We start from the raw sequence: 17,813 nt of genomic DNA, 5'->3' as shown, positions 1-17,813 counted from the left end.
ATTCCTGAAGAGAAACTTGTGAGAGTCAGGTACTCTGTAATACCGGTCAGGCTTCCTGGGAGCTGGAGGTAAAGTGTCTAGGGCCAGGCTAGATTCCAAGAAGGCATCATCTACAATGTCCAGGACAGGAGGGATAGCTAAAGGCCTGTGTTGAGGGAGGAGTAAGAATTCCCTAAGCCTCTTTTTGGAGTCAGAGTAATCCTGGCTTTTCCAATGGAAATGCTCCCTAAGAGTGTGCAAGGTTTCACCAAAAGAAAAATCTTCTAGAGGGGAAACAGAGGGAATGGAATCCTCTGCATCAGAATTCTCATAGGTAGACAAGGGCACATCCTGGTAATCAGAAGAAACAGAAATTTCAGAATCCTGATCAGAAGAATCAGAAAGAAAATCAGTTCTAGGTCTCTTAGAGGGTGAAGGCTGGCTTCTCCTAATTAAAGTAACAAGGTCTTCAGCCATTCTTATCATTTGTTTTTTAGGCATATGGGACTGACCATGTGGTTTGGACATTGGTTTTCTAGGCGTGGATCGGTTTTAGGCCATGAAGAAGAAGATGGCATCGGTTTGAAATGCAAGTCAGTAGGCCTGAGTACACCCTCATAAGCCTGTACCAGCACAGTGGCTCCAGACCCATACAAGGTATAGACATCCGCAGGTTCCATAGTCGAAGAAGCATCTTGCGACATACCGGACTCCGAATGGGTCTCAGCAGAGGCCTACGAATCTGAAGTAGCGGGTATCAGGGGCTGCGAAAGCACCCCACTGAGTACCAGCGAACTGGCAACTAGCTTAATGGAAGCGGCGTCGGCAGCTTTGAACCTATGTGGTCTGCTCTGTTTTTATCTTCTATTCCATTTCTGAATAGTTAAACAGAGTACCAAAATAATTTACCGCAAAATAAAACCGACGACGAATGGTCCGGGGATTGAATAAGGCACAAAACCGATAGCAAGGAAAGTCGTGGTCTGGGCCTAAGCAAGGAATGCAGTAAAAAGTAAAATCTTTATGGGGTATTTGCTTTTTACAGGTAATACAATTGTTAACTTTTACTGACATTGTTTAAGAGCAAGAAAAAGGATCCCCAACGGGATACTTAGCTTTTTTGAAGACTTCGGTTCTGAAACCCAAAAATGAAAATTTCAGGAGTCGGCCAACCGACACTTGCGGACTGCTTCTGCTTCGGGCACCGTGCGGCAAGAAAGACTGATGCTGCATGTTTTATACCCCTGATGACCTGACGTCATGGAAGAAAAGACAGCATCCGACGCAGGAATCCAAGACTTTGATATTCAGGCTGGCTGAGGGCTACCTGCAGGCAGATAACCCAAATGTAATGACTGCAACAGTGAAACACGAAGAGCATCTGGTATTTTACAGGGTGGTGGTTCGAATTATGTTATTGCTTTCTTCACTTGCTCTGGTGTCTAAAATTGAACATTTAGTGTTCTAAGTCCTGTTTTGACTTTTGGACTTCTTGTGTTTGTGGGACCTTGAACACATGGCTGAGAAATTTACAGAAGATAAAGAACTGCATTATCAACCTTCAGCACCTAACAGTGCTCATGCAGGCACAGATTTGTTTAAACAGCTTACTGCTATGGAGAACAATCCTTTGCTGAATTTCAATCTCATAACTCACAATGGTTTTGTACCTGAAGACACTGAAGAGGAAGAAGTTGACATGCATTTTTTGATTCTTATTACTGCCTTGGTAAAAGACCTATATAAAGTAAAACGCCTCCAATGGCAGATATTTCATTTTGAGGGTTACTTGCACCATACAATTGTTCCTCTGGGCATGCGGGTGTTATGATGCCCACGTATGGTGAGCAATATGGCAGCAGCTAAATCTAAAAACAAGCTTCTCCTATATGTGTTTACTCAATGAATTCTTTCTACCCATAGAGAAATAATTAGTGAAATCTATGGAGGACAGGCAGAGGGAAATGGAACTGAAATTTAAGGAAAAGTGATATCAGGCTAAACTCCATGACATGTACTGTACTATCACGACTAAGTTACAACACATCAAAAGCAAAAAAATGCAGAGAGATTATCAAGACTTCCTAAAAGGAAACATTTTTACATGGCCAAGGGAAGCAAATGCTACTCGACCATGTACTCAATCTACTTCTAGGAAGCAGGAGCGTTCCACCTTAATTCCAGGTGAAGGAGGTGATAAAAGAAAGTCACAGACTTCTACACATGTTGTAACATCTCGCGAGACTACAGTTACACCCAGCACTGAAGGAAATGAAGCTGATCCACAGAGCTCTAAGGTTCTAAATAACACGCAAATTGCATCTACATCCAATGTGAATGTGTTAGGAGCTAGACTGAAGGTGTCCAATAACGTCTTCCCAGTTCTCCCAGTCCTGGTGAAGAAGGTGGTTCATCAGTTGAACCAGCCACTATATTACCAAGGCACCAAATGATGGAAAACGTCTGTATGACTACAAATGGTGACTTTCATGCTTATAACTGCAATGTTTACAATTTATCCAATACTGTTTTAACCGAAGCAGAGATCAATGTTTTAAATAAGGGTCTAATGTTTGTCCCTAGTATGGGTCAATGTTTAAGTGATTTAATTACTTAACTTTGGCTGTTTGGGAGAAACCCTGAGTTAAAGAAAATGTTTGGTAATCATGATGTAATGCGAACTACTGAACCTAGACAACCTAGTATGTTTAATCCTCCCTTAAGCCCAGTAATTGAAACATTTCATAAAACTTGTGAAGCCGATTTGATACAATTTTTTAATAATAAGCAGCGACATGCTTTTCACAATTTGACTAAGGAACAAGAGCAGGCATTACAGTCATTAATAGCTAATACTGATATTAACATCAAGCCAGCTGACAAGGGAGGGGCAATCGTTGTGATGCAGGGTTACCACCTGTCCCACTTTGCGAGGGACTGTCCCTCTTTGGGCAGTAGTGTCCTGACAAAAAATTTTAAAAATGACAAATGTCCTGAGATTTTAGGACAAAATTATTTCCTATATTTTATGTAATAGTTGCATAAAAAGAGTTATTCTGTATCTAAAAATACCTAAATGTTATAAGAAACAGAATAAGCAACTAAAATGCTACAAGAATAAGCTTTTATTTAGGCAAAAAAGTTAAGTTCTATTCTTTGTACTGACCGTGGGTATGTGTCGGCCTGTAAAATCTGATGTTTGTACCAAAAATGTCCCACTTTGGCCATATGAAAAGGTGGCAACCCTATTGTGATGAGTACTGACTTCTATAACAATAAGGTTTTAGATATGCTTAGCGATAATACTACATACCAGTGCTCATCACCCCTGGAAGTAACAATGGTTATCAAAAGGGTGAAGTGCAATTTTTTAAACTAAGTAGCAACCACATCACAAAAAAACACCTTTAGATTTTTGTGGGTGGAACACCCTGTAATACCAATTTTTAAAGCCTATCCTAAAATGCACAAAGATATTCAGGACCCACCCCTATGTCCCATTGTTTCTGGTAGAGGGTGGGTCACAGAACATGCTTCCATCTGGATAGAAGCTCAACTCAAGGGTAGCTTAAGCAAAATATCTAGAGTTTTAAAAGAGACAGCAAATTTATTGCATTCCCTACACTCTTATCATAGTGTAATGACTGATAACAGCAGATGTTTATTTGTAACACTGGATATCAACAGCTTATTCACAGTTATTTCTGAACACTATGGGTTAATGGCCATAGGAAGAATTTTAAGTAATGATAATGGTTTAACACCTATTCAAGTTAACAGAGTCATTGTACTGTTTCATTGTGTTTTAAGCAACATCCTTATGTTTGCCAATGGTATATATCGCCAGAACAGGGGGGTGGCCATGGGCACCCCCTGTGCGAACTCATATGGCAACCTCGTGTTGGCATACTGGGAGAATCAGGTTATATTTGACAACAATATGTTTAGATAGCGGCAACAACTGAAGTACTATACACATTTTGTTGAGGAATGTGTTTTTATTATGGGAATGCACTAGTGATGAGTTATATGACTTCGTAGCCTACTTGGAGACAACAGATTTTTTAAGATTTAAGGTGACCTATTCTGACAGTAGTATAGGTTTTCTAGATGTTCGTTTAACTAGAAATGATCATGATGTAATTGACACCATGATATACAAAAAGGACTTTCGGCACAATACGCTTCTACCCTACGATAGCATGCATCCTAGGGCATGTGTTTGATAATATAACTAAGGGACAGTTTTACAGAACATCTAGGCTATGAGCAAACAAAATGTGTTTTAAACAGAAGTCACTAGAGTTATAACATACTTTTCATGAGAGCGGCTACAAGGATGATAAAATAAACTTAGCCTATCAGGAATGTACTAACAAAAGACGAAACAAGGCTAAACTATGTTTTTTTGGTGATAAAACTGATTACCAGAATAATACAGGGGGTTTTAAACAATCTTTAAAAGTAACTTTGAAGTACAGTAACAACATAGTAGGTATTTGTGATATCATCAGGAAAAACTGGGCTATATTACACACAGATGATAAATGAAAAGAAATTATAACTCACAAACCACTGTTCTGTTTTAAACTAAATAAAAACTTAAAAGATCTGCTATGTAATGAGAGATCTAGGAGATGTACCGATAATATCCCACGTCAGGGAACTTTCCCATGTCAACATTGCAAATCCTGTAAATATATTAGGAAGAAGAATTTATTTAACCATCCTGTTACCAGTAAACAATATTCACTGGCATCATATGCAGACAGTCATACAACAGATGTTGTCTACTTAGCTCAGTGCAAGGACTGCTATCCGTTCTATGTGGGTAAAACCAACTGTAAATTAAATAGAATATTGTAACATTTATCATCAATAAGTACAGGTAATACCCACAATGCTCTACATCAGCATGTAAGTGAAAATATCGGGGATACCTTTCATTTTATGGTTTTATTGAAAGAGAATGGACTAAATTCATTAGTTTAACTGATTTGGACCAGAAAATATTAAACAATAATGTTAAAGTAGTATATAAAAATTCACAATCATTCAAAAATATGTTGGAATATAAAGGCCCCCAAACATCTAATAAAATTAGGAAGGGCGCCTTCAAATGTGGACACTGTGTGTACTGTAGTAATATAATAGATAAGGACAACGTTTTCCTGGAAAGTAGACAGAGATGGATCACAAGTATAGATTATTACAATTGTGAAACTAAAGGTGTGGTATACCTAGGACTATGCTCAGAATGTGATGCTTTTTACGTGGGCAAAACGGAAAGAGTTTTAAAAAGAAAGATATATGAACATAAATATGAGATATCCACAAAAAAAGAAACTAATGCCTTGTATAAACACACCTTAACTTGTCACAATGCTAAATTTCATTTCATGGTTTTAGAACAGGTTAAAAAAGACGTGAGAGGTGGACTATGGGAAGAAAAATTGGAATTTAGGGAGCTATGGTGGCAAATCTCCCTTGATGCAACTAATCCCCCTGGTCTTAATGATTTTATTTCCATCATGCCACTTTTAAAGTTAAAAGCAGGAAAAATATGAACATTTTAAGTGTATTTATTATTTTAACCAGCAGATGGCAGGCTATATTATATAAATTATATAAATTATTTTTTTTACGTATTTTTTTTAAAAAAACATTCTATAATACCCAACATTGATTTTTATATATTTACCATTACAATAACATCTATTGTTTTAAAGGTGGTTTTACACTATTTATTTGTTCATTCATTCATGTAAACAGGTCTTTGTAGCAACAAAAAGGTTGGATCAGGAAAGAAATGTTTTAAAACACATGGACAAACAGGCAATATTAACTAACAATTTAACTCTTAATTTGGAGGTTGTGTTGATTAGGTAATTGTTTTTTAATAATTGTATATAAGGTCTGATTTATTCTGTAGAGGGTATCTGAAGAAGTCGGTTTGTTTAAGACGAAAACGCAATTTTGTTTTAAGGCGTTAATGTGCATTGAGTTTGTTGTCGGTGTAAATCTGTGGATTTTAATAATAAAGTACTGTTGCTGACATCCGTGGCTCTAGCAGTATTGGCATTCTACTTCGTTTTTCATTTTATGGTGTTGCAGACTGTAAAGTTATCCAGGAGAGGGGAGGTGACATGGCAATTTGACAGAATACTATGAAAGTAAATGGATTATAGAGATGTGCACACAGACCACCTGGGATGAATGGGGTTATTCCCATTAAACTCGCCCTCAAGAAGAGGAGGGCCCAATATTGACTGTGATTTGCTACTTTGTGTTTTAAATATGATTCAGTTTATTTGTGAAATGTCTGATGAAGGGTACTTCACCCGAAAGCACTTAAGTTGAGTGTCTTAATAAAGAACTGGTATTTTACAGCATGGTGGTTCGAACTTTGTTATTGCTTTCTACAACATAAACAGCTGCTCTGTGTTCCAAAACACATGCACTCACTTTATGTAGAACTACAAGTTGCTTGCTGCACATCTAGGGTGTGAAAGGCACGCCATCTCCTGCCTATATGAAAACAAATCCAAGGCATAAGGTCGCGAGGAACTGCTTTACTTGATAAAACCGCTTAAAACCAAAACAAAATTTTTTTACATGTATATTAAGCGCTTCTGATGAAGTTCCAATAAGGGACGAAAGTGCTTAACATATATGTAAAAAATATTTTTTGTTTTGGTTTTAAGTGGTTTTACCAAATAAAACAGTTGCTGCTCGCAACCTTCTGCCTTGGGTTTTGGAGCCTCTTGGATGTTGTGTTTTACCAGTCTGCCGATATGAATACAGAAATCAATGCGCTGAATATAACAAATTTTAATGCAGAAATTAATGTAATTCTAAGGGACACTTGATCTTTTGGTAGGACCACCTATAGTCCCCTACTGATAAGTACTTGGAATTCCAAGATGTTCCATGCACAGGTGATGCACTACTACTTTTTCAGATCATCCATCAGGTCCTGAAAGAACTGGCAGGACAGAAGCTTCACTTGTATCCTTAAGCACAGAACGTCTCAGCCACAACAGCCTGCTTACATGTGTGTGAGCCTGGTGCTCCTGCTGAAGTATCAACACAGTCAAAATTACAGTGACCCATATGGTAGCCCAAGCACAGATAGCTTTAGTAAGCTATTCTTGCGCCCATACCAAGGGAGAACTGCAACCAGTGCCTCATTAACTATAAACTGGAAAATGCGGATAAAGACTGAAGGAACTAAGCCCCATCATGATAAAATCTTGCCCACAGTACCCACTACTTTTGTTACCTTGGCAGGCAGCATGTTAGTCAAAAGACAGAGCTGTTAAGTTAGACCTCCATGGACGGTATGGAGGACTGGGCCCTCAAGCAACTCTACAAGGGACTTCACGAGCCTTAATGCTTTCTCCAAAGGATGTATCACCTAGAGAGAGACAGCATGAGCGACAGAACACTGTACGGAGGAGAATCATCATAGTATTGTCTCTCTCAAACAATTGCCTCTAGACACACTGTTTCCTTTCCCAGGAAGCAAAGAAAAGTGGTAGAGGGATAAGGAAACACCCTATCCCCAAACTTGACAGCAGACATGCTCATGCAGGGGTTTACATGCTCAGGTTTCAATGTGTGACAGTATCAGAGCCTTAAGAGGCAGCACAGAGACTTAAGAGGCCTGCTTAAATGAACATCAAGCTATGTTCCCCTATGGTGTATTACAGCATCTACAAAAAGTCCTCAAAAGTTCTAGCCATGGACTTAAGTCTAGTATTTGAACCACAGGTCCTGAAGCAAGATGGCCCAGTGGCCTCTACTTACTCGTCCATTAAGCCCTGATGGAACCATGGAGAGGTCTGCAGAGAAGATTCCTCAGTTTTAACTGCTACCACCTAATGACAATCAGGTAACTCCAAAGGGGCCCCCTTCCCATAATTATGCAATCTGCTGATGTCGTCTGGCTTGAACAGGTGATGGGCAGCACTTGGGCACAACTACGGACCCCCAGATGATGACTGCTGAGGAAGCACACCCACTGTTATTTACTGAAGATACTCAATCTCTTGACAGTTGAAGAGGTCCAGGAGGATGCCTCAAGAATGGACTTTACCAAAAATTCCCAAGATGTGTATTATCAATTGCTGTCAGTCTCTGGGTAGCAGGTTAGTCAAAACAACAACCTCTGATAATTACAGGTACTCAGACATGTATTCCTCCCAAAAGCAACAAAAAAGTGCTGGTGTTGGCTTTGGATCATAACTTGGCAGCAACACAAACACTTCAAAGATGCTGCTGCTTTAGGCATTCAACAAAAAAAATATCTGCAACAAATATCAGGAATGACATTCAAATTCTCTGAGCATCAGGAAAAAAACTGGCATGCTGTACTAGTGCATACGACATATGTACATCCATCTAATGATACGTCACACAGTAAAGTTTTAAAAGAATTCTTGTTTTACTTCTTACACTAACTTAGCACCCATTGTCTAGGATGGACGGTGTCGAAAATAATAAAGAACAGCAGGACTTAAAAAAAAACAAATCCTGAAACAATATTTTTAAATCATTTTTAATAAATAATTACCAAGTGTAATAACCACAAGAATAACATCGGTCATGTTATTGGGACAGAGTCCAGTGTCACCAACTGGCTCATGTTGATGTGCTTTAGTACAAAAAAAGAATACTCAAAACAGCTTTCAAGGGTGCTCTTTGTACTGCCAGAGACAGAGAGCAACCTTCCTTCAAAGTATCCTCCTTAACTTTGTAAACAAAAATAAACACTCTATTTTCTTTTGTTTTATACTCTTGACAAATCAAGAAAAGTCATTAATAAATAAAAGACATCATCACTGATGTCACTTAGAGACAAAATGATTATTGACACTTTCCAGGAACATAAAACAAACTATAAACAAGCAGCATCTCAGCTTACACATAGAAATGTTCAGACTGGAATGTCACTTCTTGGAAGAGGATCCTTATTTTTACTCGCACAAATGGAGAATCCAAAATGCTGTCCACATTACTCCAAGTAAATGGGAGTTTTAATGCATACCTAAAATAGTTTATTGTTCTTAACAAAGGTTACCAAAGCTCACCCACCAAAGAAAAAGAAAATGGCAGGCTACAAGTCAAAGGGTAGAAGAATACTAAAATTCTACTGTTAGAAGCTGGAAGTAGCCTTTCCATTGACTTGCAGTGCAGAATGAAAATACGAAGGTGACCTACCATGGTGTGATCAACAGCACTGCATTACCTGATGGTGCCTGCAGGCACTGAATACAACAGTGCCTTACACACTCTTCCCTTCCATAAAAGTCATGCCCTCATCCTGCTAGGCACCAAGTCAACCTCCTCAGTGAGGCACAAAGGTGGCTCATTCAAGAAAAGTGTCTCACTATTCCACTTGCTCTCTGATTAAATGTAGACATGGCAACAACATGCTTCAATTACAGAGATGGTGGGAACCATAAAAAATTGCAGCTGGTGAGGTAAACATTTCAACACTGTTATCTTTTTGTAACAGCAATAAATCTTCATGGCTGTACTGCAGAAACAGAACACTGCTTGCAGGTGTAAAACATATCTCATTTTGCAAATGGAAGTCTGCAACTTCACCTGGTGCAAGTTATTTTTACACTGCCACAGTATAGGTTCACATCTAAGAATGTCACCTTCATGTGTACCAGGAAGCATACGGCAGCATTCTAGAGAGAAATACTGTGCTCATTTTAGTCTTTCCAGAGAAACACCCAGATTACTTGGGTGAAAATGCACAATGATGAAGGCATTATTACAACATACAGATGGCTGACCAGTTACAAAGGCTTTCAGCAGGAAAGAGTCCACGTTAAATGCTTTTCACTGAGATAAAGATTCTGTATGGACCACTGTTTGATGCCGTGAGTGTGCTGTGTGTCCTCCCAAAAACCTTTCTACATCGCCAATATCAATGACAGCAAAATCAGTCACAGAAAGAGAGACATGTCCAGATGTGACAGTCACAGGTTCATTTTTCAACTCAGCTCTATCAGGCATTACATCATGTTCTGTCGGAAGCTCAGTCTGTCTGCGTTCATAATTAGGTGAAAGGGTGCCAAATTCTGTTAACTTTGGCACTTCTGCAGTTTTGCATAATGCAGATTCTATGGGAAGCATACTGTGTGCAGAACCTTCAGATGCCACTTCTACATCCTCACAGAGTGACGGAGAATCGCAAGTGCAGTCTGCATGACAAGTGTTGACAGATGAAGTGGTGTACTTGTACTCCTGGTCTGTTTCACTGACACTTCCCGCATTGCAGATGGCATTTTCAACATCTGGCGATTCTGAAAAATTAATAAATATAATCAAAAAACAATGCCAACGGTTTTAGTTCAAGAAATTAACATGTTTTAATATCAGAATTAGAGGAACAACAATGGCACTAAAAGGCTACCCAAACTTTTACACATATGAAGAAAGACAAATCTGTTCATTTCATACAAGGAAAAGTACACCCAAGCCCACACAATTATGGAATAGTGCTTAACGCATCCTTCTTGTACAAGGAAATGTTTGGATACTCATCTCATCTCTTAAGAGAGATAATGAGGTACTCCTCCCTTTCAAACAGTACCTAAGAGGGTGCCAAGCCTTCTTTCTAAGAGGAATAAATTAGAGTCTCTGACAATACCCATACCTTTTTCATATAGTACACAAGGAACCCAGCTCTTTTTCATGGAATGACAAGAGTTGTCCAGTACTTTTCCTTTGATGAATACCTCCTCTGCTCATAAAGTAGATGAGACAATCTACTCTTATCACAGAGGAGGAAACACGACAAAACTCCTTACCTTAATGCAAACAAGGCACCCAGACCTTCTATAAAAGGGAACACTGACAGCACCTTTCCTTTTTATACAGGGAATAATGCATCATTATACACAAAATGATTAAGCCATCACCATACCTATACAGCATATTCAAGCACTCACCCTTGTATACAAGGAACAACATGACATGCAGCTCTTCGCAAAGTGGGCACAAGGCATTCTCATGCAAATGAAATACTCAGTCTCCTAAAGGATCACCTCAAAAGATCATTTACTGAAAGTGCTAACCAAGACCAAAATTACTTATACCATGGTTTCTGACAATGCACCAAGTACCTTAATTGTAGCAATCATGCCCTTGCAGGCAAACTCCTTAAGCTGCTTATAAGCCTAAGTTTTAGCCACTGGTTTTGTCCAAGATGAGTGGTGCACTACAGTGGTGATGCCCCTCTATAAGGGTTGCCTTAACACTGACAGGGGTAATTACATGCCTATCAGCCTTACATGCCTCATCAGCAAAGCCAAGAACAAATTATAACTGACCTCAAAATGTGATATCATGGATCTTATTAGACTTGACCCCCAACAATTTAGCTCTGTGAAGTTTTGAGCCTGTCTATTTAATCTGAGAAACTTATCTCAAAGGGTTGTACAGGCTGAAGATGGCAGTCATGCAGTGTACACAACATATCTTGACCCCGCCTAGGCCTTCAAAACAATCTCCCATGTTGGCATCAAACAAAAGCTACTAAATGTTTTAAAAACCAACCCATATGTGGCAAGATGTACAGGAACTGTCTGAAAGATAAAAAAACACACAGTGAAAGTTACAGGTACCTCATCAGAAAGTATGAAGGTGAATTGTGGTGCCAGAGCTCATTGTTGGGACCTCCAAGCAGACAGCCAAACCTTATGGCTCACAGATGTTTGCAGACAAATGTAAACTAGGGGGTGTTGCTAAGACATCCAAACCCTCCAAAATAAACTCTCCCTAGTGAACTATTAAAGTACTAAAAATGGTCTCAAACTAAATGCTAAAAAGTGTAGTATAAATCACTTTTGGAAGACAATCCTTTCCCTCATCATACTGTACAGGTAACACATCACTATAAAACAAAAATGTAGTCAGAAACCTAGGAATGTTGATGTCTCTCTTTTTTGAGTATCATGTAATGACATCTGACAGGAAATCCTTTTACTTTTTCCAGCTAATTACCAAAGGAATATCATAAAGGTCTAAAGAGGTAATCACATCCTAATACTCAGAACTGATCAGACTAATTATTGAGTACAATGTCCTCTTAGGGATGCATCTCAAACAGCTAGAAAGACCCCAAACGTTCTTTAAAAAAAAAATGATCATAGGCCTAAAGTCTCTGAGCTACTGAGACAGTCCGGAAACTCTATTCATTTGCTCAGTGTATTCCAGACTTTTGAGGGGAGGGCTCCATCTCATTTACTGCAAAATTAGAGACCAAGTTGCCAAGGACCTTCTGTATCTGTCATGCCCAATGCCTCCACCAATACTAGAACCATGAGCCTAAATCTTCACTTGCAGATAAATAAAACACAGTGGAGGGAAAGGTTTATAGCTCAGTGGCTCCAAAACCTATGGGAAGAATAGTTGTGTAAAATCTTACCATAACCATAGATGTCCATCTCTTCTATGTTGCAGTATTCTTTACATATAAGTTGTATTCTGCCCAACAACCCAACGTCCGGCCTGTATACAAGACCTTCCAGCCACTGCCTGTACGTGGGAAGTCGCACGTAGGCACAGACAATGTCAGCCATAAAAAGGGACGTCCACAAGTACCATCTTCAGAAAATTTTTGCTGCCATTCAGAAAGGTTTACTCGTATGTTTGGTCTGCCATTGGATCCCGTTGGTTCGCCTTACAGCTGCAGATAAGTACACCATAGGAGATTTACTATATTGCTACTGCCTTTTGTTTTGTTAACATCATCCAGGAAGGGCAAGTGTAGGTGTGGAAGGCAAATTCCACATTAAGACAGTCCCAAGCTGGTTGGGAGGAATACAACCCATATGTAAAGAATACTGAAACACTGAATAGAAGGACATCAGTCTTGCATGTTACGCTGGCTGATTCACTATAATCTAGATGAGTGGATGAGTTATCCATAAATTTACACAGAGACTGAGTGGCACGGACTTCCTGCAGAAATGAGGTATGGCATGAGGGAAGGTACTGGCAAAGTGGGAATGGTTATAGGACTCAGTGGCCCTGGAATATCTATGACTATGAAGGACGTAATTAGATGTCTATCTTTGGTAACACACAGAATAAAAGGACACACTGTTCTTACTGTACAGAAAAAGTACAGTTGTGTACAATTACCATAAATGTAGATGTTTGAGTGTATTCACTGTTGCAGTCCTGACTGTTGGGATTTCCTGCCGCGAAAGCCTTCAGCTGGCCCGACTACCAGTGAAAAACTGGTTTTGCCTCCCACTCTGGTGGACATCCTTACCAGCATCAGTACACTCAGGTATAAAGGGAGCCAGCCTGCATCACCACTTCAGTATTTTCTTGACCTGCTTAGAAGGAGCTCCGAAGTGCACCTTAGGAGGACCAAGGTAGAATGGACTCAGGGAGCCCCCAAGTATACCTTATGTGGGCCAAGGAAGAGTGGACCCAAACCAGGGTTTGTAGGTGTAGGGTCCTTTGCTGACTCTAGTAGCCTACCTAGTAGACAGAGGGTTGGAGAGAGGGGAAAGAAGACTGCAACAGTGAATGCACTTGAACATCTACATGTATTAAGTGTACACACCGTACTATGTTCTTCGTGTTTCACTGTTGCAGTCCTGACTGTTGGAAAGATTCCTAAAGCTTTAGAGAAGGCTGAAGGAGGTTAAGGAGATGACAAGATTCCCTGCAAGACTGCAGATGCAAAGCCTGCTCAAGACTTGAAAAAGGTTGCCAGGTGGTAATGTCTAGTCAAGGTATGCACAGAAGACCAGGTGGCTACCACCAAGATGTCTTTAGTGGGAACCCCTTAGAGAATAGCTGTAAAAGTAGCTGCGGCCCTTGTACAGTGTGACCTAATCAAATCAGGGTTTTTTTCTGCTATGATGGCTGTAACAGAAAGAGATGCAGTGGGAAATCCACCAGGAAACAGTTTAGAAGCTGTTTTTCCTTCCAAGCCTGGGCCAAAGGTAATGAATAGCTGTCTGTTTTCCTCAAAGACTTAGTCCTGTCCAGGCAAAAGTATAGCATTTTATGTACATCCAAACAGTGCAGTAATCTTTCCCTTCTGTTCTGAGGGTTGGGAAAGAAGGTAAGTAGATATATGGCCTGATTCAGAGACACATTAGTAACCACCTTAGGCATGAAGGAAGGATTAGCTCGGAGGGAGACCCTGTCTTTATGGAAGATAATGAAAGGCTCCAATGCCATTAGGGCCTGCAACTCTGAGACCCTCCTGGCAGAAGTGATCGCCAGTAGCAGGGCTGTTTTCCACATAAGAAACTTTAAGGTAGTAGAGGCAACAGGCTCAAACGGAGGCACAGTTAACTGTTCTAGACAAAGTTGAGGTCCTAAAGAGGGGTTGGCTTTCTCCTGGGGGCCTAATGCAAATAACTCCCCTAAGAAATTGTTTTAGCAAAGGGTGACGAATGGTAGGATGACTAGGGATGTGGGCAGAGATGGCTGTGGCATGTATCCTGGTGGAGGAATAAGACAAGCCTTTCTCAGCTAGGTTGGCCAAGTACTCCAAAATCTTAAAAATGTTGACAAACTGGTTGAAGCTGGTGCTTCTAGTACTAAGCTGAGAATCTTTTCCATTTATTTCAGTAAGATTTTCTTGTGCTAGGTCTTCTAGACTCTCTTAAAATGGTTTGTACCTGTTGACTCAAGCTGGAGATACAGTAGGGCATTGTGGAATAAACCATGCTGAGATTCTGAGCATCTGAAGGATGGGGGTGCACAATCCTCCCCTTGTTCTGGATGAGGAGGTCTTCCCTCTGTGGGAACAGGTTTTTGGCTGGTGAGCTCGAGGAGGAAAGGAAACCAGTGTTACCAGTCCGGTGCCATCAGGATGGCCTTTGGGCCCCCCTGCCTGAACTTCAGAAGCACTAGAGGCAACAGCGGTAATGGTGGAAAGGCATAAATGAAGAGGAGTGTCCAAAGGAAGAAGAAGGCATCTGCTTGGAACTTCTTCAGGTCAGTGGCCTAATGGTTAAGGTGTTTGCCTTACAAAGACAAGGTACAGGGTTTGAATCTCACAGGGGATAACTGGCTAGGCTTAAAATGGCTTGCAAGGGCAGTTAGCCTAGTACTAGCCTATGAACCTATAGTGTTGTCCTTGCTGGCAAATATATCCACCTGTGGCACCCCCATTGCTGTATTATGGTTTGAAAAACTTCCCGATGGAGATGTCATTCATGGGATCTGTCAGATTTCTGCTGAGGTGGTCTGCCAGGGTATTCTTTTCACCCAGCAGGTACTGTATTATGCCATGAGGTGCAAGCCTAGAGATTGTGCTGTCTCCCATATTTGCATGGCTAAACGGCATAGGGGGTAGGACTGTGTGCCTTCCTACTTGATTATGTACCACATGACTGTAGTACTGTCTGTTTGTACTACTAGGACCCCTGGCCCCATTTGTCCTTGAAAGCCAGTAAACTGTTTTGTACTGCCATGAGTTCTTTCCAATTTATGTGCCCTTTCAGTGCTGAGCAGGCCATAATCCTTGAGTCTGGAGGTTTGGGGTATGTACCCCCCCATACTGTCTCTGAGGCATTAGTGGTGATGATTTGGCCCTGGGGCAAGTATCTGAAGGGTAGGCCCTGATTTGGGGTATAAGCCTGTACCTACCAAGCTAACTCCTGCTTGAGGCAAGGCATCAAGGTTATTTGGGCATCCAGGGAATGAAAGCTCTGGCACCACACGCTCTTCAGGTACCACTGCAGCTTCCTCATGTGCAGTCTGGCCAGGGGTATTATGAGAATACAGGATGCCATGTGTTCCATTACTCTGAGGAATTCCATGGCTGTGATGCTTTGAGTTGTCTGTATCTGTAGGAAGTAATCTATTAAAAAGGTGACCATGTCTGGGGGAAGGAAGGCCCTCTTAAGGGAGGAGTTCAGGAGAGCTCCCAGGAAAACTATCTGCTTAGATGGGAACAGACTGTATTTCTTGAGGTTTAGAGTGAACCCCATAGAAGTCAGGCGGTCCTGTGTGAATTTACTGCTTTTTGGAACCCCTGCAGCTTGTATTAGGCAATCATCCAGGTAAGGGTAATTCTGGACCCCTTTGGTTTTGCAGTAAAGAATGACCAGTGCCAAGCACTTTGTGAAAACACTTGCAGAGGTAGACAACCCAAAGGGTAGTGCTGAAAACTGATAGTGACAGGAGCTTGCTCTAAATGGAAAAGCTTCTGTGTGATTTTTGAATTGGAATGTGTAAGCAGGTGTCCTTTAGGTCTACTGAGACCATGAAGGCCTGAGGAGTTATCATGGACAGTAATTTTTTGAAGTGTCCATATTTTGAAATTTGATATCCTGAGGAAATGGTTTAAGTTGGATAGGTACACAGTAGGACACCTATATCCTTCTTTGCTTGGCACTAGGAATAACTTAGAGTAAATGCCTTTTCCTTTTTGTTCCTCTGGAACTGACTCCACCGCTCCCTGAAAACACAGAATCTGTATCTATTCGAGAACCTGTTTTTTTTTTTTTTGACTGAAGGGTACATCTGGGAAACCTGAGTAAACTAAACGCTCCTTGAAAGTGAAAAAAACAGAAGCAGCAAAACAAACTAAATAAATAAAAATGCTGGCAGGCAGAGTTTCACAGGCACAAATCACTCAGGTGATGATAAACCAAAGGTGTATTTAATGATAAAAATCCACAAGAAAAACAAAATGTGAGCGCTTTCGTTAAACAAGTGTTAACTTCATCAGACACCATTAAAACGCAAGACAGCCATTTATATACATATAAAAAAAACCCACTCTGATTGGGTAAGCAAAGACAGGCAGCTAACTAAGCAACACTGAGACAGAACATTAATTAACCCCTTGAGGACTGTGTTACAGTTGAAACTGTTGCATCTTAAATAAAACTAAAACTTGTAATTAAAAGATAAATTATTAGTCTCATACTTGTGTCATGAATGATTCTAAATAGGATAAAACTAAAACCAAAGTCATTTTTAAAAACTCATGTTAAATATTCACATAATGCTAAAATGTTTACCAAAGAAAATACATACAAAAGTGCTGGTGCTTAACAAATGTTTTGAGATATTTTGTTCCTTTCTAGGGCTTTTAATTTCAATACAAGAGAGATGGATGTCCTGTCATTTATCCCTGGCCATCTATCTGCCTGTAGTAAGATTTGCCACCTTAACTCCTTTAACTCTAACTGAAGTCCCCAAGGCTTTTTGTCACTGATGTCTACATGGTCTATTGCCTTAAATGTGAAATTGTGGCCAGTATTGTCCTGAATATGCCTCGCTAAAGCATTATTAATATTATTCTTTCTTATGGCATAGTTGTGTTCATAAATTCTGGCATTAAATTTCCTTTCTGTTTTGCCTACATAAAATGCTAGGCATTGGTCACGTAGCCATGTAGACCACTGCCCTGGAGTGACAGTTATATTTACACTTTACAAAGTGAGTTTGTAACCATTTGCAATAATGTTTAGAACCCACTGATCTGAAGTAATGTGGGTCCAGTTTTGGAGGAAAAGAGACCGTCTTCTTCCTACTTTTTGGACGATGGTGGGAGGGTGGAGTGGAGGGAGAGAGTCGTAATTGCTCTCTGGCTAGGGGCTGTGACCTAGAACTCGCCTGCCTGGGTGTTTCAGAGGTCCACTGCCATGATGTCTATTGTTGATGCCTTTGCCTAGAAGCTCTGTCCTTTTGGGCCTTCTCTTTTCTACTCCTAGACTAGGTAGTAAAGGACCAATGCTTTGCTGGAAAGTTCCTGCTGAACCTAAGTGGTTGTACTTGCAGCAAGTCCTTAACTGTTTGCATGGACTTTGCCTGGTCTTCCATCT

The 17,813-nt window shown here is 40.3% G+C and overlaps 1 protein-coding gene across 1 annotated transcript in view; it reads right to left on the bottom strand.

The window, feature by feature from the left end:
• Positions 1-8,520: 8,520 nt before the first annotated feature.
• Positions 8,521-17,813, bottom strand: part of MIER2 (MIER family member 2) — a 397,788-nt gene continuing 388,495 nt past the window's right edge. Inside the window, exon 11 of the mRNA XM_044053751.1 lies at positions 8,521-10,301. Within this exon, the coding sequence (XP_043909686.1) occupies positions 9,835-10,301 (467 nt within the window). The 3' untranslated portion in view covers positions 8,521-9,834. The remainder of the gene's footprint in view (positions 10,302-17,813) is intronic.

The sequence above is a fragment of the Protopterus annectens genome, chromosome 13.part0 (genome assembly GCF_019279795.1).
Source record: "Protopterus annectens isolate FY-2018-M chromosome 13.part0, PAN1.0, whole genome shotgun sequence".
Lineage (NCBI taxonomy): Eukaryota > Metazoa > Chordata > Ceratodontiformes > Protopteridae > Protopterus > Protopterus annectens.
This window is presented reverse-complemented; position numbering and strand designations above follow the sequence as displayed.